Below are 25,604 nucleotides of genomic sequence, written 5' to 3'. Positions count from 1 at the left end.
TGGTTCGTTCTCGCGCTCGTCCGGCTCACAGGGACGAGTCCACACCGTTGGGTGGGACTCGTTCGGGTCGTTCGTCCGGCACGTTCGTCCCTCCAGGGACTAGTCTCGCCTCTAATTTTTTTTTTTTTTTTTTTTTGAATGTTAACGGCTATAAATTCAAAGGAAGAAGACAAACATAAGTTTCATCTTTTGGCAACTTTAGCCCCTAAACGGTTATATGGTTCAAAACAGGTTCAAAAAAGTTACAACTTTAGTCCTTAACGGCTAGTTTTTCAAAATGGCTATATATACACTTCATCTGAACCACCATTTCACACCACTCTTGCATATATTCAGCTATATTATACCAAAACACACTTTTGTATACATAAATCATCATGAACAACCAGTTTCATTCAAGTTTATCAACGTACATGAGACTTGATTTGTTTCCTACTGGAGACGATGATGAAGAGCTTTTTGGTATGATGGCCGAAAGTGTTGATTTGCTTGAACAAGGTGAATCATCAAGACCATACATACCCCGTAGCGTCGTTGAAAGAGATCGATATGGTGCTAACGAGCGCCTAATGGCAGCTTACTTTAACGAAAACCCAAAGTATTCGTTGAAGAGCTTTAGGCGACGATTTCGTATGTCTAAACCTATGTTCATGCGCATTGTCAACGACATAATATCATATCCATCTCGCAATCCAGGTGTTGTGCCTTTGCATTTTTAAAAAATGCAAGACAAGCAGCTTGATGCCCGAGGAAAGCCTGGTTTCAGCACCATCCAAAAGTTTGTATGCGCCATACGTCAATTGGCGTATGGCTACAATCCCGACTCGCTTGACGAGTATCTACAGATGGGTGAAGAAACAGCAAGGTGTTATCTAGACAATTATTGTAAGTGTGTGTTTGAACTTTACAGGGATGAATACTTGCGTAGACCAACACCGGAGGACATATAACGCTTGTACGCTCGACATGAAGAGCTTCATGGCCTTCCAGGCATGCTTGGAAGCATTGATTGCATGCACTGGCCTTGGAAGAACCGCCCCAAGGCATGGCAAGGTCAGTTTACGCGTGGTGATCACGGTCATCCAACCATCATGCTTGAAGCAGTAGCTTCATACGATAGCTGGATCTGGCATGCTTTTTTCGACACAACTAGTTCGAACAATGATATAAATGTTCTGAACCAGCCGCCTTTATTTAGGGAAATCATTGAAGATCATGCACCTGATAGCTTGTTCACTGTTAATGGCACCCACTACAAAAAGGGTTACTATCTTGCGGACGGCATTTATCCCGAATGGTCGACTTTTGTAAAGGCGTATTCATGCCCTCAAGATGAGAAGCGAAAGAAATTTAAAAAGTTTCAAGAAAGTGCCTGGAAGGATGTCGAGCGTGCCTTTGGAGGGCGTCAAAACTCATGGCACATTCTAACCCAACCAGCAAGATCAAAAAGCGTGAATCGGATCACTCGAACAATGTACGCATGTGTTATATTGCATAACATGAAGGTTGAAGACGCGGGGTACGCCATAAGCTCACTCGAGGAAGGAGACGACATTGACCCAATCGTCTTACCGGAGCGTACGTTCCAGGAAAGGATTGCACTTCACCAACGTACCGGTAAGGGGCTTCGAGATCGCACTGTGCATCATGCTCTTCGCCATGATCTTACGGAGCATGTATGGCGCCTCCCGGCTTAATGTGTGTTTTTTATAATAAAGTATTGTTAATGTTTTTATTTTAATGTGTGTTTTCTTTATTTGAAGTATTTGTAGTGTGTTTTTTTTAATAGATTGTGTAATGTTTTTATATTTAATGAAGTGTTTTTTATTTGTGTGTGTTTTAGTTTGTTATAATTTTAGAGGGTTAAAAGTGTAAAGTTTGGATAAATTGGTAGAATTAAATAATTGGTGGGTCCAAGACTAGTATTAGGTGGATGAGTCCATTGGGTTCATTTTGGGGGGATTAATCCTTGGAGTGTTTTTTGCTGATGTGGCGCTGACAGGGACTAGTCTGAGGTGGATTTGTGGCCTCCATTGGGGAGCCTCTAAGTGGCATCTTGCCCAAAACTTGTCAATCATAAATCCATATAATGCGAATTGAATCATAAATCCATATAATGCGAATTGAATTGAATGGTATTCTCTCCATCCCACTAAACTTGTCTATTTTTAAATTTTTAAAGTCAAACTTTACGAATTTTGACCATAAATATTTTTGTTAATATTATATAAAATTTGATGAAAGTTATATGAGTTGATTGTGTTTAAAAAGTGTGTTTCATTGGTATAACTTTTATCAACTATTATACAATACATGTAAAAATATTTATGGTCAAAGTTGGTAAAGTTTGACTTTGAAAATTTTAAAGTAGACAAATTTAGTGAGATGGAGGGATAACTTATCAATTATTTGCATATATGTGAATCTAAGAAACTAGAACGGTACATGCGTGTTGGGTTGGTCCCTCATCTCTATCTCATGAACAACATTACTAAACACACACTAAACGTTTTTCTTATTTACAATTGTTGTTTTATACATATATATAGTTTTCCAATAAACACATACGAACCATCATACCTCTTCGCTGATATAGTATAGATATAGATATAAATATAAATATAGATAATTACCCTTTAACCTGATTCAATGTATAAGTTGTTTGTGAATTTGATTAATGCAAAACACTTAACCAAATCTCAATCAAAAATAAGCTCAAATAATTTATCCAACAATTCATATTTCATATATAATTAACAAATCTCGACACATGTGTACTTAGGTGAGCTGCATAGATTTGTTAATTATTATTGATTATTGACATTTGGTTAAAGTTTTATACATTAATCAGATTCAAAACAACTTAAATAAAAGATTGAACAAATATGGATAAGTCATTATTGAGCAAGAAGTTGTTACAATTCAATTAGCAAAGCATAAGCAAACTTTTGATGGATATCAGGATATGAATCCACTTTAATATCCATATTGTTCCATATAGTTTCTATTACTCAAGATCGTAAAGTTGAAGTTTGAACAAGTAGTCTGCTTCCTTAACAATGAAGAACTAAACCCAAAAGTCGATTTCTCTAAATCAAACACCAGAAAGTTATCTTCAAGCTGAAACGTTCCAATCACGATTGGATGTTCAGTTTTCGCGCCACCATCAATAAATGCCAGGCACGCCACCTTTTTTGTTATTTGTTTGATGGAATTTGGCGTGGATATGTTCCACTTGTTCCCACCTTGGAGCGTAAAGCTGATGTCAGGAACCCTTAAACCGACTCGGGTACCATTGATCAAGGTCCTGTAACAAAGGCTAAATGGTGAGATTGCCTTTGCTAAAGGGGTATGCTTTGTAACCTTTAAAAATCTTCGAACCACTTGATTATAAATGTCAGTTCTAAGTGTCGTGTAAGGCTCGATTGTACTAAGTTTGGTGGTTGTATTCTTTGGAACCTCAATAGATCTCTGTTTAATCACAATAGTATGGACACCAATAAAATATCCAAAAGAATTTGGATGCTTTTGTAACGGCGTATAAGAAAGATAACTCCTTATGTCTACGTTTGTATAGGGAGAAAAGTAATAAGGACCACTTCCGTAGAATAGAGCCCCAGGACTCGATGAGTTGCTAGGCAAACATAAAGCTACTATTCTCTTAGCCGCTTCATAAAAATATGTTTGAAATGCGTAAGGAGACGTGGAAAGTGCCATGACACCAACAACATTTTTTGGGAAGAATTTAAACGATGAGACAGGAGCACACGCCGCATTAAGGGGATGAATAGGGAAGGCATTAAATGGATTTCTACCATTCGTTGTGGTAACTATCAAAGAGTCGTAGTTTAGTAGAGCTTGGCTACACGATTTGGTAAACGGGTTCATGACATTAACAGGGCATGAACAATTTCTAGAACCAGGTAACGTGGAGCTGTTGGTTTCTTTAGGACAAGAAGGATTTTTGTAAGAGTAAGAAGCTCTCACCTCGGAGCATTGAGTATCTTCACAAGAAACTGGTGAAATACACCACCCGGGCCAGAGGCAACTTAATGGACGTGTGTTCCATTTCTGGATGCAGTCGTGCCATATGAAAGGAGCGTCGATGTCTACAAGAAAGTTTGCGTGCGTGAATAGTTTAACTTCCCAAAATGTATCGAGTTGAACGCTATAGAGAGGCGTGGCAACATCGATATGTTTCTTTACTGGACTAACCATGGTAGTGTACGGTGGTACATATTGTGCAGCACACTCGTATTTTTGAGAGATGAAAGCTAGAAAGAAAATAAATAGTGATATACGCGAATGCATTTTAGTTTCGACTGATGTTTTATGAAAGGGATCGAGCAGATTTATATAGGCATTGCAACTGTCTTTCGTTGGGTCTTCCTCTTTTCTAAACTTATTCGAATCTGGACTTGGTGATGTGATATAATATTGAAAATCGAGGCAAGAAACGATAAAAGTTAATGCTTATTTAAGTCTTAAATAAAAAGTCAACATTTAAGGATTGACTATCAACTACAAGTAGCATCCAGGAGTAACGCATCGAACATGCTATGAAGTATGAACACAAGGTTCGAGACAAAAGTTATTGATTATTAATTTTAATTTTAGTTGTACTAGCTTCACTTCCTAAATATTTTTCTTTCAGATTTGACGGTAAATTTTTGTTTTATGTTTATAGAAATATATAAATAGATCAAGTTTTAAGAGTATTTTTATTGATACAAACTTTATCAACTATAATATAATAATAAAAAAAAAGTATTAGAACCAAAAAAAAAAAAACTTAAAAGGTCAAATTATAACATTAACATGACACATAAAAGTATTTATATTAAAGAGTTGCGTTCATTCAAGGCAAAGATATAGTGATATTCATACGATTTGTTACAAATATACGAGAAGTAAAAAATCATTGTTGAATTGTACAATCAAAATATTTCACGTTTGGTCAATGTCGAATTTATTTTATAGATTCGCTTCTTACCTGTAATTTGATAAGGAACCAAGGAAGTGAGTTTCATTTTTTGGTCATCGTCACATCGGGGCAAATGTAAATAAACGCGTGCTACAATCTACAATTGATATTGATACTCATGGAGAGTCGTATGCATTTTGCATTACCCACATCGAGGCAAATGTTAATAAGCGTGTGCTACCATGCATTGTTAGTAGGAGCTAAGGAGCAAGATTGCAATGCATTGTTACTACAAGATATAACATGTAAGTAACGGTCTGAATTGAGTTTGTGAAATCTAATGAGAGATGAAGTTTATGGTCTTATGCAGATTTATTTGATAAAATAACTTTTGTTTCATTTGTAATGTACATATAATATGGGTTTTGTTGGGGTGCTATGGTGTTTCTTTTTGGTTCGGATCAATTCGGAATACCATCAAAAACGAGTTAGGGTGAAGACTGTTGGCTCGGTCCCTGGTCTCGGGGATTTTTCCTAGACCGTCTTCCAGGGTTTTTTTTCATCTCTTTTGGTGTTCTCGTAGTTCTGCTTTGGACTTTTTGGGTGTCTAAATTTGTACATGTATTGTAAATTTGTATCCTTGGACTACTAGTGATTTTGCTAGTAGTTTATATATATATATATATGGGGAAGGGAATATGAGGCTGTTAGGCATCTAAATTGGGTAAAAAACCCCTCACATACCTTTTTTTAAAAGGTAAAAATCATGGGAGGCATGTATTTATTTAAAATATTAAAATATTAGTATGTGAGGGGTTTTTCACTCAAATTGGGTGCATAACAGCCTCATACTCACTTTTCTCATATATATATATATATATATACATTTCTGCCTTTCAAAAAAAAAAAAAAAGTTTGGAGATTCAAACCCATGAAATGTTGCTAAAGTTATGCATTGCCGGATCCATATTTTTCGTGTTAGTGTGGCTAAAAGGAGTTTTTCATCGCTAGGGTATCTTATTATTTTTGGGGTTGTGTTCTTTTTCCTATATTGACAAAATTCAAATATAAAATATATCAAAATTTTATTGTTTGGTTACAAGTCGTTGGGGTTGGACTCCCCTGCCTCTAATGAGTTGGATCCGTGGTGGCATTTTTGATAACGATGGCTTTGATGGACGGTTTTGCTTTTCCTCTATTGGATCTTTTGAATGTTGATAAACATAACAGAATGAAGAAAAATCGATATATAATGTTTGTCTAGTATTTGGGAACATATGAAAGGCAAGAAATGCAAATTTTATTTCCATATGGTAAGAAATTGAGGAAAAACATTATGGAAAATTATCAAAACACTTGATTTTTTTCCATAGTTTAAAAACATACAATACATAGATTGATATCTCTATATTAAATAAAGTAACATTGTGATTATATTATCATTTTATCAAAATATCTTACATGACAACTCTAAAGTTTTATTAAAAAAATATGCATTTGTCATCTAAATAATTAATTAAACTACATTACTTAATTTATTATATCATTTAAACTCTTTCCATATTATTTAATAAATATCTTTATGCATAATCTTAAACTATATATTTTTCTACTAAGATGACAAAATTGATTCGATTAATTCATATTACATGGTTTCATGAATATTTTATGATTTTGTTAATTTTGTTCCCCTTATCTTTATTGTTATGTATATATATATATATATACACACTTATATATCTTTAATATATCCGAGGATCATCCGAGTTTGATAAGCTACTAAATGTGTAAAATATCCTTATAAATATCATTATTATTTATTGCTTTAGGCCATTTCGTTATAATTTGAGTTTGTTGTAATTATAATTAAGTTTATTATCCATATCATTTAATTTTATTAGCTACAATTGACCTGAAAAAAATTAGATTGATATCATTCGAAAAACTCTAACTAGAGGGCATTTAGCAAAAAAAAAAAAAAAACCTTTATTTATTTATGAATTTTAGGTATCCAACTTTTACGCATGTACAATTAATGCTAACTAAATTTTATGAAGTAAAACTAAATGTATATCTTTAAAGGTGATATGTCAGATATATGTATACATGACATTGATATATATCAAATAAATATAACTTTCCAACAATTCATTAGCAGCGTGAATTTATTACATAAAATTATTTATTGTAAATATATATATAGATATATATATATATGTTTGAACTGTTCGACACTCACGATTTGTTTATAATACAAATGTCTACCCTTAAAAAAAAGAAATTGATAAATCTTATAATAATCTTCCTAATAGGATTAAGACACATGAAAGAGACAAGAAAGTAAAAGAAAATGAAGACATTATATATGTTAATAAATTTTAAAAGTTTAAATAAATATATATCATTTTAAAGAAAAAAAAAAAGCTACCATAAGTTAACCATTTAATTGGCCTCCAAGTATCTCACTATTCCTTTCCCGACCTTATAGTTTACACAGGATCCTCTATAAGGGTGGACAGAGTCGATTGGGGAGGGAACCGATACCGGCCGGTACCGGATGACACACCGGCCCGACCCCTCGGTACCAGTGGGGAGGGGAGGAGTTTGGGCACCACGGTGCCAGTTCTCTTGCCTATACAAATGACCGTTACATGCTTTTGATAACCGTTGGGTTCTTTCCCTTTTTTTTTAATTTACTGAAAACAGAGATATATTTATATGTATATGCTATATGTATATGTTGCAGGTTTTTTTTTGGAGAAGACAAAGTCAAAGACAAAAAAAATATATATTTTCAATTTCAACCCTGGAACTTTTAGCTAACTGCTAAAATGGTACACAAGTGTTTTTTTTTTGTTTTCTATACTTTAGGTTATTATTATTATTATTTGAAATAAAATAAATAGAAATTAAATTAAATAGAAAAGGGTGAGGAGGAGAGGGGAGGGGTGGCGAGGTGCTCCTAGCAAATGTGAAAGAAAGGGGAGGAGAAGAAAAATCGGGGAGGAGTAAAAAGCCCTCCCCCACCCTAATATACGGAGGAGGATTCCCTTAAGATCCTCCCAACCTAATTATTCAAGTTGGGGAAACTTGAGTAATCCCATCTATAATATCGTATAAAGGAAACTGGGTTCTTCCCCTTTACTTAATTAAGAACCTGATAAGACAAAAATACCCTTAAATAATCTTCCTTGCTAGGCACCTTCTCATGTGATATACCAACTATGCCCTTAAACTATTTTCATCTCTAAAAAAGTACTCTCACCGCCACCACCGGACCGTCTTCCACACCACACCGCCGCATTGCGCGGGTACCATGCTCGTTCCATAATATACAGTTAAGTGGCCTTCAAGTATCTTACTATTCCTATTTTGACCTTGGCCTGCAAGTATATTAAACCAAAACCTTTTCTCTTATTATTCTTTCATTAATTAACATTAACAAAAACCCTATCGCCGCTCTGTTTCATATTCTGCTTCCACTCAAATTACACCTAAATAAATAAAATCTCTTACACTCCGCCCGACCGCCGTCATCCCTCGCCGCTGGTTACGGATTCAGGTATCTGCTCCATTTTCCTTTTAGTTTACTGCTATTAGTCTTCCCTACTATAGATACAAATTATACATCTATATATCTATGTGTCTTACCGGTCTCTATACTAGGGTTTATTTTTACAAACTTTAACATTTATATGATTATGCAAATTATAACAAAATTTGTTGAGGATTTGTTTGTTTTTTTTAATTATGATTTAGCTGTAATAATTTTATTCTAGGTAAAATAAGTATATATTGTTTTAATGGAGATGCTGATTTATTTATGTTTGTTACAAATTTATATATATTATATATATAAATATATAAATACATATAAGCATTACAGTATAGAGTTGGATATATATATATATATTTATTTGAAATAGGCATTTCTACTTTGAGGGAGCTATCTAGCGCGGATCCGGTTAAGACAACGTATGCTAGACCTCTTGCTGTCGAATCGTGACACAGCGAAATTCACCTTTCAAAAAAAAAAAAAAAAAGAAAGAATACGATTGGCAGAACTATGTGATCGAATGTTGTTTAGTAGTGTGTATCAGTTGACAAGTCTGATCTCTTATCGTTTTACATTTTCATTGTGAACGAATATTCCATTATTCAGTTATACGTATGAAATTGAGTATGTTAACTATCCGAGGGTTACAATGTACAGATATTTTCAGAGATTTTCATTAGCTTGTCTTTCAATTAGTTCTAATATTCAGACATGGTTTTTTTGGTTTCAGATTTTAGACTTCTGCAATTGAAAAATACCGACACTTGTTAGAATTAGGGTTTTGATTGCAAGTGATGGATGATGTATGTGAAGGGAAAGATTTCTCATTCCCCAAACAAGAAGAGAAGGTCTTACAATGGTGGACAGAAGTCAAAGCGTTTGAGACCCAACTTGAAAAAACCAAAGATTTACCCGAATACATTTTTTACGATGGGCCTCCATTTGCCACTGGACTTCCTCACTATGGTCATATCTTAGCTGGAACAATCAAGGATATTGTCACACGGTACCAGACCATGACGGGGCACCATGTTACACGGCGGTTCGGTTGGGATTGCCATGGGCTGCCGGTGGAGCATGAGATTGACTTGAAGCTCGGGATTAAGAGCAGAGAGGATGTGATGAAGATGGGAATTGATAAGTATAATGAGGAATGTAGGAGTATTGTTACTAGGTATGTTGGTGAGTGGGAGAAGGTGATTACGAGGACCGGCAGATGGATTGATTTTAAGAATGATTATAAAACGATGGATTTGAGTTTCATGGAGAGTGTATGGTGGGTGTTTTCAGAGTTATTTAAGAAGAATCTAGTTTATAGAGGTTTTAAGGTTAGTTTATCTAATTGTTTTGTAATAATTGTTATGCCTCTTTTCATCATGTTAAGAGCTAATTCTGATGTTTCAAGTAATTAGTGCTGATCAAATAACATTGGCTTGCGCTTTCAGAAAAATACCGTTTTATTCTCTCTTTTTTTTTTTTTTGGGTTTTTTACTATGGAATGGTAAAAAGTACTTGTTTATGAATTGAACTATTACCAAAAGAGAAACCAGAAGTCTAAGATGTAAATGTAGATTTTGTTTGTCTTTTGATTATACATATGCTCATATGTTTAATATCTTTTTCTGGTGTTGTATTTCATTTAATAGGTGATGCCATACAGTACTGGCTGCAAGACTCCACTGTCTAATTTTGAAGCTAATTCAAATTACAAGGTTAGATATGAAAATTTGATGTTCTTTATTTTGCTTTAACCTCCATATCTATTTTTGCTCATCTTTTATTAGTTATTACTTATTAGTGTCTTTTCCTTTAGTTAATATGTTTTGTTTGTTGGAGTTAGTTATTTCACTTTTCAACTGAAGTTTATTCCGGTGTGTTTGGATCTCACTTAAGGATCATGAACCTTATCGATCATCTCGAATTACTAATATTAACATTAATGAACACACATATATGTCTAATTTAATAATATAGGCATAGTTGTATGTTAGTTATTTCCAGTAATAGGAATGTGTGACCCAAGAGCTAAGATATCACTGATAAGGACCATTATTGCAATTGAGTTAAAATGAGTTTTCTCCCAGTTTGTTGGTAGTAACTACAAAAAAACAACTTGTAAACATTAGATAAGTCTTTCACCTAAAATATGCATGTCGTTTTTTCACATGTATTTTGCCTCTGTGCGGCTCTGCTTGTAGGGTTATGTTAATAATTAAGTTTATGCACAAAGGTAGCTAAGTTGATGTGCAATATGCTGAAAGTTTTCACCGATCGTTAGGTTATCAAATTTCCATAGCTTATGCTTATGCTGCTAATATTATAAAACGTAAGTGGTTAATCGTGTCAAGTCAGTTGATATGGTTGTTAAGGTTGATGCGTATATTAGTTGAGTCAGTTGATATGGTTGTTAAGGTTGATGCGTATATTAACTACTATTTGCTTGATGTTCATGCTGCTTTATTTGGCTGAATTTTTTCTCTATTATTGACGTCTTGCATCTTCTTGTATGTGTTGAGCAGGAAGTGCCTGATCCTGAAATTATGGTTAGTTTCCCAATCATTAATGATCAAGATGGTGCCGCATTTGTTGCATGGACTACAACTCCATGGACTCTCCCAAGTAATCTTGCACTTTGTGTCAACTCCAGTTTGGTATATGTGAAGGTGAGTTGTGAATATACTTTAGTTAAAGCCAATGGTGGTTGCAATTTTATTCCTTCTACAGTGCTACTTATAAATTTGTCTATTCGGGGGTTGCTTTCTGTGTCAAAAGGGCCAAGTAAAAGAATTTACGAAACATGCAAATGGGTCAAACGGGTTGAAAGTTGCTAAGATCAGATTTAGAGCTTAAATCTTCTAGAGTTTTTATTCAAAGATGTATTTTGTAATGTTATAATAATATGTTTTTGTGATCATAATGAATGCATGAGTTGCTTACGAGAGTTTTAAATTAATCAAATACTGCTTATGAGTAAAGTTAAACCTCTCCAGGCGAAATGGCTTGTTTGAAATATTACCTAACCCGTCAACCCTTTCATTTTGCCAGGTCTAGTGAAAAAAATTTTACTCTGTTTGATTGATTGCATTTAATGATAAGTTTAAGTAAAATCAGGTGAAGAGCAAGTCCAATGGGAAAATATATGTAGTTGCTGAATCTCGTTTATCAGAGCTTCCAGTAGAAAAGCCAAAAAAAGGAACACCTAATGGAGCTGTGGATGACAATTCAATTCTTAAACCCAAGGGATCTACTGGTGGAAAAGTAAAAACTTCAGTGGTTGCTTATGAAGTGTTGGATAAGTTTCCAGGATCTTCACTTGTGGGTAAAAAGTGAGTGTTTGTTACTTCTACTGAAGTTCTGTTTAATCGAGAGTTTCCTATTTTCTAAATCTTTTCAATTACTTCAGGTATGTCCCATTATTCGATTACTTTAAGGATTTCACAGAAACGGCATTCAGAGTTGTCGCAGATGATTATGTAACTTCTGATAGTGGAACTGGGATTGTGCATTGTGCTCCAGCATTTGGTGAAGATGATTATCGCGTTTGTATCAATAACAACATAATCAAGAAGGTGTGAAAAATACATTAAATACATGCCAAACATGTAAATTGGATATGTATTAAAGTGTTTTTTAGTTTGTTGATGTATATATAACTTAAATATTTATATTCTTTTCCAGGGAGAAAATCTGGTTATGCCAGTTGATGACGATGGGAACTTTACACAGAGAATTACTGATTTCAGTGGTCGTTATGTTAAAGAGGCTGATAAAGATATTATTCAAGCAGTGAAGGCAAGAGTTGTTCAGATTTACATAGGACAAGTATTGTTGCAAGATGATTATTAATTATTGTTCACTTATTTTTCTGAATGGCTCAGGAAAAAGGCAGGCTGGTGAAAACTGGAAGCTTTACACATTCATATCCCTTTTGCTGGAGATCTGATACACCTCTCATCTACAGAGCAGTTCCCAGCTGGTACATGCCATGAAATATTTTTATCAATCATTATTTCTTGTTTTAGAACTTATTTGTTACATTATAATTCGCATACATGATACATCTATTATTTCACTTTTTAGTTTTTTGATTATTGGTTAGAGTTAAATTGTAATTGTTAAATTCTTGTTTTATGTCCAAGGTTTGTTGCAGTAGAGAAGTTGAAAGATAAATTGCTACAGAACACCGAGGAAACAAAATGGGTTCCCACTTTTGTAAAGGTATAGGAGATTTATCTTGAGTTTTGTACTTTTGGTTAGTTGTCATTCAACTATGCTGTTGGAAGTTTTTTTTTATCTTGTCTTGTTTGCCTCTATTGGGATCTTCTTAAGTTAAATTCCTTGAGTTGGTCATGTAGAACCTAGCAATAAGTGAAGGGATGAATGGTCCACCACCCCCTAAAATAAGGGGCCCACTGTTTGTTGGTCTCACCACTTAGGCAACTTGAGAGAATATAAATTTGGAAGGATTTTACTCGATTCTTAATGCTGTATTATGAAATCGGCTATTGATATATAGTAAGATTAATCAGTTGAGCATTTTTACTTAGCTGTCAAATCTATCGACTAATCACTAGTAATCTGTCCCTTCTTTTGTATGATACAGGAAAAACGCTTTCACAATTGGCTGGAAAATGCAAGAGATTGGGCTATTAGTCGAAGTAGGTTTTGGGGTACTCCTCTTCCCATATGGATTAGTAAGGATGGCGTGGATGTTGAAGTGATTGGCTCTGTTGAAGAACTTGAAAGGCGTTCTGGAGTGAAGGTTTGCTGATTGTCTTTTCTCACGTGATCTTAAAGTTGTTGGCAATCCAATCTCTTAATTCAATTTTGGCAATATTTGATTATTATGTTGAACCTCAAGTCACGAGTTAGAATTATGCTGTAGATTATAGTAGTTGACAAAAAGGTTTTTTATAAAATTATCCAATTAAGAATAGGTGTCTTGTGATAACAATCTTCTTTCGTTACTGGTTTAGAGCTGTTGAATACTTGCTGACTACTCATTCCCACAGGTCACTGACTTGCATCGCCACAAAATTGATCACATCACAATTCCTAGCCCACGTGGTCCAGAATTCGGCGTGCTTCACCGTGTAGAGGATGTAAGAAAATCACATTTTTACTTCTTTTTATTGGCTTTGTGGAGCTGTTGACAAATCTGTAGCTATTGTTGTGTAAAATGTTTGTCGTTACAACTGATTGTAACTTGTTTTCTTGTTGCGGTTTGGTAGATTGTATATTCTTAATTATGGTACATGTTTTAGTCTTGATTAATGGCAGTTTGCTGCACAATTTCAGGTATTTGACTGCTGGTTTGAGAGTGGGTCCATGCCTTATGCATATATCCACTACCCTTTTGAAAATGAAGAATTTTTCACTAAGAACTTTCCTGGACATTTTGTGGCTGAGGGGTTAGATCAGACTCGTGGATGGTTTGTTTCTCTGCTTTTCCTTTCATTTCGTGCACCTGTGAGTGTTGTTAGTAGAAGTGACTGTTTGGACTTATATTATGATCATGTATATTGTGGTGATGTTTATTTTTCTCTTCCAGTTCAAGTAAAAACTTAAGCAAAAAGGTAATGGATCAAATAGGATGAACATGTTGAAAGTCTCCCAACATGTATTTAAAATTTTAAATGCATACTCTGGTTTCAGTCAATCCAACACATTTTGATACACAATACCCTATCAGTCATTAATTTGTTTTTGGTTATAATTTTAACATACTCTGTTTTCGGTCAATTGAACTCATTTTGACACTTACATGATGCCCCGCTGTTAAAAACTTTTTTATGCCCGTCATCTTTAAACTCTTTCCAAGAAAGGTGCTTTTTCTAAAGTTTACCTGTGAATGGTGCAGGTTTTACACTCTCATGGTCCTGTCTACAGCATTATTTGACCAACCTGCATTCAGGAATCTCATATGCAATGGCCTTGTTTTGGCGGAGGATGGTAAAAAGATGAGTAAAAGATTAAAGAACTATCCTTCTCCCATGGAAGTTATTGATGATTATGGTGCTGTAAGTGCTCCAAATCGAATGCCGTGTAATTGTTATTCTTTTATGGCAGAATTCATGAATTGTACTCGTGTTATTTCTGTTTTTTTAAGTATGAACTAAACTTGTGTTCCTGGTGTTAATCTAAGTTGTTGACCTGGCTACATTGTCTTGGATATGTTCATAGGATGCGCTACGATTATACATCATAAATTCTCCAGTTGTGCGTGCAGAACCTTTACGTTTTAAAAAAGATGGAGTCTATAGTGTTGTAAGTAATCTTTTTAGCCTATACAAGTTGTTAATATCAATCATAATTATTAAGTGTAAGCAGTTATGGGATCATTTACTATAGTAGCTCTTGTAAAATTTCACCCTTCATGTTTTGGTAATTTGAAATCTGATTAACTATGCAGGTCAAAGATGTATTTTTGCCATGGTACAATGCGTATAGATTTCTTGTTCAAAATGCAAAAAGACTTGAGGTGGAGGGTCTTGCGACATTTGTTCCTCTTGACCGAGCCACTCTTCTTAACTCAGATAATGTGCTTGATCAGTGGATTAACTCAGCCACTCAGAGCCTGGTTCATTTTGTTAGACAGGAAATGGATGCTTATCGACTCTATACAGTAAGTTTATTAGCGGGTTAACTTTTTTTTTTTTTTATATATATAAATATACGGTTATATGCATACCATATACACGTGTGTATACATAATACATAATTCCCTTAAGTAAAAGATTCTTTGCATTTTTATTGATGCTTATGCTTCCAAAACTAATTTGTAAGTACATACTTGTGCATACATTTACATGCATAATACCCTTGTGCGATAAACAGATTCTTTGCATCCTTATTGATACTCATGCTTATAAATGGATACTAATCTGTAAGTACATTTTACAGGTGGTTCCTTATCTTTTGAAGTTCATTGACAATTTAACTAATATATACGTGAGATTTAACCGAAAAAGATTGAAAGGCCGGACTGGAGAAGAGGACTGCAGGACTGCACTTTCAACCCTCTACCATGTATGGTTTCAGTTGATATATCTAAATGGCTATCAAGTCAGCGAACATAATTGTTATTCTTATACAAGGATGTCTTAAGTACTCAAAATTTTGAAAATGAACTGCAGGTGCTTGTAACTTCTTGTAAAGCAATGGCTCCATTTACACCGTTCTTTACTGAGGTTCTTTATAAAAACTTGAGGAAAATATCGAAAGGATCAGAGGAAAGTATCCATTTTTGTAGTTTTCCTGAAGTTGAAGGGAAGGTATTAATGGTCATTCTGACACATTCCTTTCTCATTCTTAATGTTTTGTTAGTTTTTTTTTTATGATTAAATTTGTGTTTTCAGGGCGGGAATCGGATTGAACAAAGTGTTAATAGAATGATGACAATCATCGATTATGCACGTAATCTACGTGAACGTAACAATAAACCTCTAAAAACTCCACTCAAGGAGATGATTGTCGTACATTCGGATGTTGAGTTTCTTGATGATATTACTGGGAAACTGAAAGAGGTAAGTGTTGGTTTATTTTTCTGTCGTATAAATGATTATGGGTTCTTGAATCTATTTGATATATATATATATATATTGGGGTGTATTAGATTGCTCATTTGCTTGTCTAAATTTATTGTGGTTAATTCACGTGTTTCCTGGATGATGTTTAATGTCTTTGCCTTTTTTTTTTTTTGTTGTTACTATTTTGTTTGATATGCATCACAGTATGTGTTAGAAGAGCTCAATGTTAAATCTATTGTCCCATGCAATAATCCTTTGGTATATTCTTCCTTGCATGCTGAACCTGAATTCAGGTACTTTATATTTATATCCTCTCCTTATTTTAATTTCTTTACATTTTTATTTTTCGAAATATAATTGTGTGTGAGTTATGGAAATAACATCTCTTCCATTTTGACAATAAATATGTTAGTGTTTTGGGTAAAAGACTGGGAAAATCAATGAGAGTTGTTGCAGATGCAGTGAAGGCAATGTCTCAAAAAGAGATTTTAGCATTTAAAGAAGCAGGGGAAGTTACTATTGCCGGTCACTGCTTAAAGCTCACTGATATCAGCGTAAGTGGCAGTAGGTTAACTTGATCATTTAAATGAAATTCCTTTCTAGTGAAACTATTCATCACAGTTTTTATGTTGGCATTTTAGGTTAAGCTTGTCTTTAAACGTCCTGATGGTTTGACAGTAGAGCAAATGGATGCACATACTGAAGGTTAGAAAAATGGGTCCTTTGTGATATCTATGTTTATATAATGGTTCATATTTTGATGTAATAAACATTATTACTGTTGTTAGGTGATGTCATGGTTATAATGGACTTGCGCCCTGATGATACGTTGATCGAAGCTGGTTTTGCACGCGAGGTATTAAATATACTAACGACATTTCTATTGGGTTGTGAAGTTACGACACTTCAATTTTTTTATTTCCTTTTGAAACTTTTATCTTCCGCGAAGTTTAAATTTAAAATTATTGACTCAGTGTTTTACTTGCTTTTGTAATGATTTGATAAAGCAGTGATTCTTTTCCATTAGTGAAATTGACCTCAAGAAATTTGGTTGATAATCATACATCTTTACCTATCATGCCTATATGAGATTCTCAAGCAGCAGCTTAAACATATTCTGATCAAACTGCTCTATAGGTTGTTAACCGTGTCCAGAAGTTAAGGAAAAAGTCTGGACTTGAACCCACTGACTTGGTGGAGGTATACTTTACATCATTGGATGAAGACCCATCAGTTTCTGCCAAAATGATAAAATCCCAGGTAAATATTGATGCCGCCATGCAAACCTTTTGTATAGTATAAATTTAGAGAATGGTTCAACTTGATTTGAGTTCTGTTTTATCTCTTGTGGGTAATAGAGGTAAGATAAAATTTAAAAATAGCTAATTGCTACCCAAACTGTATATTTTGTTCAAACCTCCTCTTAAATCACTTTATTTATAAGATTAGAAATATAATAACTTAATATTATTATACCTATTTTGTTTGCTAATTATTTGTAACATTTTAGAAGTGGATAAGATTTTGTTTGTGTCAACATGGCCCGACTAGTGAGACCCTCTATTTTCCCACCTAAGATGGATAAATCGGACGGGAAATGATAAACATAGCCGGGGGCTATACATAACATATTATTACTTGCATCAATGATATGCACATTATATACAACCGGCCTCTATATTTACACATTGAGATCCTATGTACAACCTTTTATGCAATATCAATTTAAGCATAGCCATGGGCTATGGTTATCATTTCCATTAATAGAATGCCATTTTTCTTTTCTGCAGGAAACTTTTATCAAAGAGGTGCTAGGCTCTTCGTTACTTGACTTCAGCATGATCCCAACACATGCTGTAAGATTTTTTAAATACCCAGCTCCATGCAGTTCTCTTAGTTTATATTTTCTACGAGTTTTCTTTTGTTCTTTGTAGTATATTAATTCTACTAGTGTTCTCTTTTACATACAAACCATATTTTTTTAGTCTATATTTGGAACTCACAGTCTCATTGTCTATAGACCTTTGTATATCCTTGACAGTTGATACCAGTATGTCTCTGATTTTTTCAGGTTATCATTGCAGAGGAGACCTACAAGAACATTTCAGACTGTGATTTCAAGATAATTTTGTCAAGAGTAGCATTAATGTTCAATGAGAAGGCAATCGTTGAATTATATGCAGGTCAGCACTGATAAGACTCCAGGATTAATAATGTTAATGGTTTATTGTCGCTAATAATTTTTGTAGTATATTTGAGGATTTTATTTTTTGGCTGGACTAACTTATTAGAGGCTAATAAATATCTCATATTCTTATAAGAGAGCAGTGAACCTATCCACTGAGTAGCTCTCAGAAACCCCAAAAAACCTGTATGTAGAGATTGTATTATCTAGTCTCTATCAACCTGCGAAGCTGATGAATAGGTCTTTGTCAATATTGGAACTTTTGCATTCGTTCTTGAGTATATAGTTGGTCCCAACTAACAAATGTCGTCGCGGCATCATACCTATTAACACATACAAAAATTATTTAGATTAAGCTGGCGTTAATTACCCTGTTGGCTATGTGCCATGTCACATGGCATTAAAATCAATCAAGATTAAATTAAGAAAACATATACTTAAAAGTAGCTTCTAGATAAAATGAGATTTTTTCTGGATTTCAATCTATTCCCTGATTTTTATAGTATCTTAAGCTGATGCGCCTGTATTTGAATACTGCTGGTTTCAAACCATTTGACCCATTAGTAATTAGCAAGTAAATAACCGAATTGGCATGTTTTATTTCATAAGTGGGTGGAAATTACCCCTTGTAAGCGCACTCCTCATTACTCTATACATAACTTTGAAGAACTTATGTTTTCGACAGGGAATACAAATTATGCCCAAGCATTGCAGGTATATTTGCTGTCCAGGGACCATGGGAATTTAAAATCAGAATTCCAACAGGGAAATGGGAAGGTTAGTTCCCCCGAGTGAGCTTTTGTTATGCTTTTGTCTCAAAACAAGAAGCGATTAAATAACTTTGTGAGGGTTCTTAATTTGCAGTTGACAGTGAGTTGCATTGAAAATCTGCCTGTCGTCGATGTGGTATTGGGTAAACATCTATTCTTTACTGTTGGGGATTATGCTGCAGTTACCAATTCTATGTGATAATTGCTTTATAGAATTTTTGGTCATCAGTTTGACAATTATCAAAAAAAAAGAGAATCATTACTATACGATGTCAAGGTTTCTAAGTAGATCTCCAGTTAGTTATATTGTCTTAGATCAAAGAAGACAAGAGGATTGAATTTGTTTTTTGTAAGTACTCAAAGAAAAGAAGAAACCTAATCTTAGTCCAAGTGTGTTGTTTTTTTTGATCCAGTTTTGTGAATGTTGGGGAATTATAGTATTATCTTGTTCTTGCAAATTTAGTTCAATAAGTTTCCAAGTCATTTAATGATCTGTAGGCATAGCTGTACAACGGGTTGTTTTACTTTGGCTTAGTAGAACTGTATTAAAAACAACTTCTGTATTCAAATTGATAGGGCGCCGAATAACGGTTCAATCGGTGACTAGTCGACTTGTGTTATCATTAGAAAATGCAACTAAAATTGTTACTATCCATTTTAAAGTAATACCAAATAGCTGTAATAATAATAAAATATAACTTACTTCGCAAACAACTTAAACTACCAATAAATTATACAAGTTATCTTAAAAATAATCATTAAAAAATAGAAGTAGAAATCGGTTTAGCCTTCCGTTGGTTTAACCATAAAAGGGGATTGGCTAAACTGGTTGACCGACTGGATATTTGTTCAATTGGTTGAACCGGCCGGTTCTAACATGTGTATAAAAATAATTGATTTTATATATTTACCAAGTGTAAATCTTTTTATATACAAGTCATTTATTCAATTGATAGTGAGTTGGTGAGAGTATTTTATATCAAATCCTTTTACATACATAAAATACTGTCATTAACTCGCTGTCTGTCATTAACTCGCTGTCAATCGGATAAATTATATGTAGAAGGATTTACACTCAGTAAAGATATAAAATCAAAAGTGTGTTTTTTTTTTATAGAAACAAAGTAAAATTAAAAGTTAAAATGAGAAATTCAATTTTTTAGATGAATATATATATTTTAAAACATATGAGTGTAATATGTAATAAATATTTTTATATCTGGTTGGAGAGATCAACTAGATTGTTACAATATTTCATCAATTTTACAAGAGAGTTTTTATGGACTTGCATTTGCACATTTCATATGAATGGAGAACAGCATACCAAAAGTACATTTCATATGGTAACTGAAGCTAGATCAGTTGGCCAGTGCGGCTATACATCAAAAACCTTAGAGCCACGAGTAGTTTGGCTGAGGAGCAGGTGCCTAGATTGGAAAATTTTTTGTTGTTACACTCAATGTGGATTGAAACAAACATGCTAAATTTTAAGTTTTTAGTATTTTGTGAAAAAGATCAAGTTTGTTGCACTCATGTAGTTTTTGATTCTATAAACCCTATCATAAGTCATTCCCAATCTTCCATAATTGGGAGGATTTCACAATTTTTGTGAATGTAGCAATGGATTACAAAAGTCCATGGTTATTTAAGGCAAAATCTTCATTTGTCATTTTGTTAATTGTCTTGATCATGTATGTATAGATCCAATCAATTGTCACATGACCATATGATCTTAGTCAACCATCACGAGTTTCGTCCAAATTTGTGTAAAGATATTGTCTTCTGGGAAGTTGAGCCTTTATGCAAAAGATTTAGTGCAAGACATATGTAACAACCGTCGTTTAAAAATAAGGATTTTCAAAAACTTTTGCCAACATTCTCATCTTTACCTCATTCGGATCAACATAGACACAGTCTCACAAACACACACATTTTGGGATACATTTACAATTATGTTCGCGACCAGAATTGTAACTATATCCTTTCATACGTGTGCCCGGTAACCCTTCTATGCATCACTTACTTATAATCCTTCAAGTACCCAGCATCAACTTTATCTTTCAAACTTCATATCCATGTCTTTTAAACTAGTAGACTCGACTACATTGACTACCAATCACTTCGTTCAACTTCATGTACATCATCATTCGTCATAGACATTTCATTCGGCTATCGCTTTCCATCTACCTTCACACATTTCCATACACTTGAAACATCAACATCACCAAAGTTGTAACACGATGTTTACTCTTGACAAATAGGGGGACAATCCATAAAATTCTCTGCCACTTCCTTACTGTGTACACCGGTCAACACAAGCATGGTCATACAAACACGCTCGCGTCGTGATACGATTGCAACTATGTTCCGGACCATAATTGTAATGGTATCCTTTCACGCGCGCGTTCGTTCCCACATTTGTGTATCACTCTTTTCCATTAGCTCCTTTCACGTGATTTTCAGCACCCATACTACATCTCATTTCCATTGCGGTCCTTGTCACTATGCTCGTGGGTAAGACAACGTTGTTGGAATACCATTTCACCTAATTTCCCTCTTTCGTTCACTTCAGCAACTTCGCACATAGGTTGCATCACACGTTTATTAATTTCAGTTAGGGAAATGGCACATTATGTTTGGGACCGTCTATCGTAGCAACAGATAGTTTAGCGACGAAGAAGCGAGAAACGGAAGAATAAAGGCTAAAAACATAATCACATAACAATAAACATTCATCACATAGCCTTAATCCTGCACTCTCACTCATCCCAACCCGTCCTAAAGCATTTCATCTCAATGGCTAAGCATACCTACTTAAGCCTACATTGTTCCTTATCGGTTTAAGTCCAATTCCTTTGGCATACCTATAGTCCTTGGTTCATTTAAACCATTTCTCTGATACCAACTTGTAACACCCGTCGTTTAAAAATAAGGATTTCCAAAAACTTTTGCCTAACGGCGTTAAAAGAAACGGAATTAACTTTAAAAGTCCAAACCCGTAAAATCTGTTTGGTTTATTCATTAAATGGTGTTACTAGCCATATCATCAAAATAAGTCTAAATGAAAATCCATCGGTTGCCCAACATTAAACAACCGAGTACATTATCAATACAAGTCATTAATATTTAAACATAAAGCAAATGTCTAAAGCGAGCAGCCACTATAGGTAAACTATAGCTAGCTTCAAGATCATCTACCTATGCCTCACATCTTCTCACATCTACCTGCTCACTATTGTTGGACCTAAGGGCACAACACATTTAAAAGAGCAAGTGCTAGCTAACGAATTAGCTAAGTAAGATAACACATAAATTATAAAACGTTTGTCCATTTAAAACCTTATATAAAAGTCATATTAAATCGTTAAGGCACATATCATCACACTTACATATCATATCATCAACATCATTCATATTAGGATGGGTCATCCTAAATGTGCCTAGTCATCTTTTGCATCATCACATATCACATTTGAACATCTTTATAATTGTGACAAAAGTCACGCATCTCATATAACATATGCATCTCGTTAAGTGTGACATAAATCGCACCCGACTAGATGAACCACCATTCAGTAGTACATCAATGTCGTTAAGGAATGACAAGCCAATCCAGGAGTAATCCGTATGTTCAATGACAATGGGGCTGGTAAGACCTCCCGTATTACTCTTCACGTTGTACCATGTTGCAAGGAGCCACCCAAGCAACCACATCAACGCACTTAACCGGGCTAGGGCAAGTACGGGTTAAGCTTAACACTTTCACATCAAATTTACGAGCTCGATTTCACATCACATATAGTTTAGGTGTTTACACAACCTAAACAATCATCACATATACATCTTTTACGTTTGGGCCCTTAAACGTGCACGTGTCATGGCAACATAATAAGTCTAGTGAACTAGATGAACAAGCCATGTAATCATGCACATTTCACATATCATCATCATACATCACATTTCATAGCATTTCATTTCATATCATCACATCGCATACATTGTTACATCGCGTACATCGTCATATATCATTGCATATCGTATATCATTACAACATTGCATAATATTTATCATCTTAGATCGTACATCATTTCATATCATATCATCTATTAAGCATACATAACATCTCATAGCAATACGTATCATTGGGGTAGCATTTCAGGCTTTTATATACATCTACATAGCCCATATCACCTCCCGTATAATCCCGAATACCATATAAGCAAACAAGATACCATTTGGGATGTTATTATATGAAAACTATGTTTTTGTTGAACCCTCAGCGTGTCAAAGTAGTGTATCTTACCTGATGACGAGCACAACGATCAATAAGCAACTTTAAAGTGTCTTGTATGTGTTCCCGATTACCTATAATCATTAAATGATTATTAACAATCTAATCACCTTCTTACTTATGATCATAACCAAGCTTTAAATACTTGACCCATGTCAATGCTTGATTCAACAAAGATCCGACCATTAGATTAGAGTTCACTAAACTCGACAAAACTTGACCTTCGCTTACTATATTAACCATCTGAGAACTTTTAGGTTTCATTCATCTTTAAGTGATATTACCATTGGAAAATAGACTCTCCCACGATTTCGTGGATAGCTTATTCATCAAAAACAGAGTTACGGTTCAAAAGTTATGGTCGTTTAAGAATGTTAACAAAAATCAGTCCCTAACGGGAGTTACGAATATTTGTAACGGGAGTTACGCACCTAACGGGAGTTATGAAAATTTGTAACGGGAGTTACCGTGGAGGTGTTATCGCAATTACCCAGCTAACGGGAGTTACACAACCGTAACGGGAGTTACGACGACCAGACGTGAAAAACAACTCCAAAACCTAACCAAACATATCTCCAACGGCTTTAACACAACTCCAGGACTTATGAACATCAAATACACTTAAAATAAGACCAAAATCATTCATTGAAAACACCAATTAATCCTTGAATCATATACCAACTTTATACAATCGATTTAAAACCCGTAATGCCCTAAAATCGATTATAAACGTAATTGAATCCAACCCAAACCCTAAAACCATAAATCAATGGGTTGAAAGGACTTATTATGCATAAAATCAATGTGGCTAATCATCAATTACCTGGAGATAGCAAAGGGGATGCAAAACTTGATCAAAACACCATCGAATCACCCAAACGACGATGAAATCGAATAATAGAATGCTATGGAACCAAGGGGACAGCTAGGGCTTCAAAGGAAGAGTATAATCTCTGTGTTATGAGTCTAATGATAGGTTAAAAGACCCTTAACTCGTTTTTGAGTTTAACCCTATGTCAAAAGTAGTCCCTAAGCTTCCAAACGACTCATATTAAGCTCAAAACACCTATAGGGAACACTTACAACACATTAAACACGTTAAGAACCTCTAAAGGCATTTAAATATACCTTTAAACACTTATACACATCAATCATTAAGGCATTAAAGCCTTGTATTTAAAGCATATTAAACATATAGACACATTGAATCATCTAAAGACTTAATAGACACGGAATTTTGACTTAACGAGTAAAGTCAACCGTTAACTAGAAAGTTCGGGATGTTACAATAAAATTAGAAAATAGTAAACATTGACTAAACAAAGTGTCTTATTTTAAGGCAAATAAATTATAAAATGTAGTCTTACTTGATATAAAGGTTAAGAAAACCTCGTAAGTTAATAAAGCAAACTTCGAATCAGTTACAAAAGTGGATTAACGAGCCTAAATTCAAACATAATTGACGGTAAAACAAGAAAGCACGGACCCAACTGTCAGTAGCGGCTTAAGGTTTTTGGAGGTCTTAAACGAAATCAAATTTTAGGGGCCTAGTTCATTATCATATAAATTAAAATAAAATATAAAAAAAGAAAAAAAAATAGCTTGACTTTTGTTATTAAACTAGTGGTAATAAAATGATGTAGATGTTGATGCAAAAAACAAAAGGATGTTAATACAATGCAAATTATATAATAGTATTTAATCCAAAATCCAAACATTAAGTCTTATATACAAAATACTGAGGGCGCGTTTGGTTCGCGGAATGTTTTTGGAAGGAATGGAATATTTCAAAGGAATTGGAATCTGAAGGAATGGAATTTGACGGAATGTTTTTGATTTTTTGAAGATTCAAGTGAGGGACGGAATGAGATTCCTTCCCCCATCCTCAAGGAATGGAGATTCCATCAAATGAGGGAATGTTAACATTCCAACGGAATGTGATTCCTCCATCTTTAACCAACCAAACACACTAAGAAATGGAATTCAATTCCAATTCCATCAGATTCCATCAAATTCTGTGAACCAAACGCGACCTGAGGCCTTAAATTTTTGAGGGCTTAAAACGATCGCTTAGTCCCATTGTACTGTTGAACCACCTGTGTCAACCATGAACCATAGCTAGCCAATGAACCACATGTAGTTTAAACACGAACTCGAAGACAACCCTCAAACCATGAAAACCGATAGACCCATGAATAACACCAGCTCATAATTACGAACCACGTCCCAATATTGAATATCGAACTCGAAACCACTGGGCTGAACCGAAATGAATACACCCTAAAAACTGTTAAACTCAAAACCCAAATGCATGGCCAATAATCACACTCATAAACATAAGAGATAAAT

At 34.4% G+C, this 25,604-nt stretch overlaps 3 protein-coding genes across 3 annotated transcripts; 2 read left to right on the top strand and 1 right to left on the bottom strand.

The window, feature by feature from the left end:
* Positions 1 to 722: 722 nt before the first annotated feature.
* LOC122597644 lies at positions 723 to 1,697 on the top strand. The gene is made up of 2 exons (XM_043770219.1): positions 723 to 885; positions 991 to 1,697. Exons 1-2 carry the CDS (start codon positions 723 to 725, stop codon positions 1,695 to 1,697), a joined length of 870 nt encoding a protein of 289 aa, XP_043626154.1.
* A 1,279-nt stretch (positions 1,698 to 2,976) lies between these two features.
* Positions 2,977 to 4,311, bottom strand: LOC122597643 (probable aspartic proteinase GIP2). The gene has a single exon (XM_043770218.1). The coding sequence runs from the start codon at positions 4,309 to 4,311 to the stop codon at positions 2,977 to 2,979; it is 1,335 nt and encodes a 444-aa protein (XP_043626153.1).
* Positions 4,312 to 8,357: 4,046 nt separating this feature from the next.
* Positions 8,358 to 19,354, top strand: LOC122595064 (isoleucine--tRNA ligase, cytoplasmic). Its single transcript, XM_043767354.1, has 27 exons — positions 8,358 to 8,486; positions 9,211 to 9,808; positions 10,127 to 10,192; positions 11,000 to 11,143; positions 11,592 to 11,806; positions 11,884 to 12,049; positions 12,159 to 12,272; positions 12,359 to 12,456; positions 12,620 to 12,698; positions 13,084 to 13,242; positions 13,493 to 13,582; positions 13,779 to 13,912; positions 14,341 to 14,500; positions 14,664 to 14,747; positions 14,893 to 15,105; positions 15,384 to 15,509; positions 15,617 to 15,754; positions 15,839 to 16,006; positions 16,214 to 16,302; positions 16,422 to 16,563; positions 16,651 to 16,714; positions 16,798 to 16,865; positions 17,147 to 17,269; positions 17,800 to 17,865; positions 18,081 to 18,192; positions 18,880 to 18,971; positions 19,059 to 19,354. Exons 2-27 carry the CDS (start codon positions 9,275 to 9,277, stop codon positions 19,161 to 19,163), a joined length of 3,549 nt encoding a protein of 1,182 aa, XP_043623289.1. The 5' UTR covers positions 8,358 to 8,486; positions 9,211 to 9,274; the 3' UTR covers positions 19,164 to 19,354.
* Positions 19,355 to 25,604: the final 6,250 nt, after the last annotated feature.

The sequence above is a fragment of the Erigeron canadensis genome, chromosome 4, assembly GCF_010389155.1.
Source record: "Erigeron canadensis isolate Cc75 chromosome 4, C_canadensis_v1, whole genome shotgun sequence".
Taxonomy (NCBI): domain Eukaryota; kingdom Viridiplantae; phylum Streptophyta; class Magnoliopsida; order Asterales; family Asteraceae; genus Erigeron; species Erigeron canadensis.
The sequence above is the reverse complement of the archived record's forward strand: the minus strand, read 5'-3'. Positions and strand labels throughout refer to the sequence as shown.

Excerpts from the sequence above, each read along its gene's own strand:
- LOC122597643 (XM_043770218.1), bottom strand. The coding sequence starts at position 4,311 with ATGCATTCGCGTATATCACTATTTATTTTCTTTCTAGCTTTCATCTCT.
- LOC122597644 (XM_043770219.1), top strand. The coding sequence starts at position 723 with ATGCAAGACAAGCAGCTTGATGCCCGAGGAAAGCCTGGTTTCAGCACC. Across the intron at positions 886-990 it reads GTGTTATCTAGACAATTATT|GCATGCTTGGAAGCATTGAT; the intron begins GTAAGTGTGTGT and ends ATGGCCTTCCAG.
- LOC122595064 (XM_043767354.1), top strand. The coding sequence starts at position 9,275 with ATGGATGATGTATGTGAAGGGAAAGATTTCTCATTCCCCAAACAAGAA. Across the intron at positions 12,457-12,619 it reads TACAGAGCAGTTCCCAGCTG|GTTTGTTGCAGTAGAGAAGT; the intron begins GTACATGCCATG and ends TTTATGTCCAAG. Across the intron at positions 16,564-16,650 it reads TAAAGCTCACTGATATCAGC|GTTAAGCTTGTCTTTAAACG; the intron begins GTAAGTGGCAGT and ends TTGGCATTTTAG.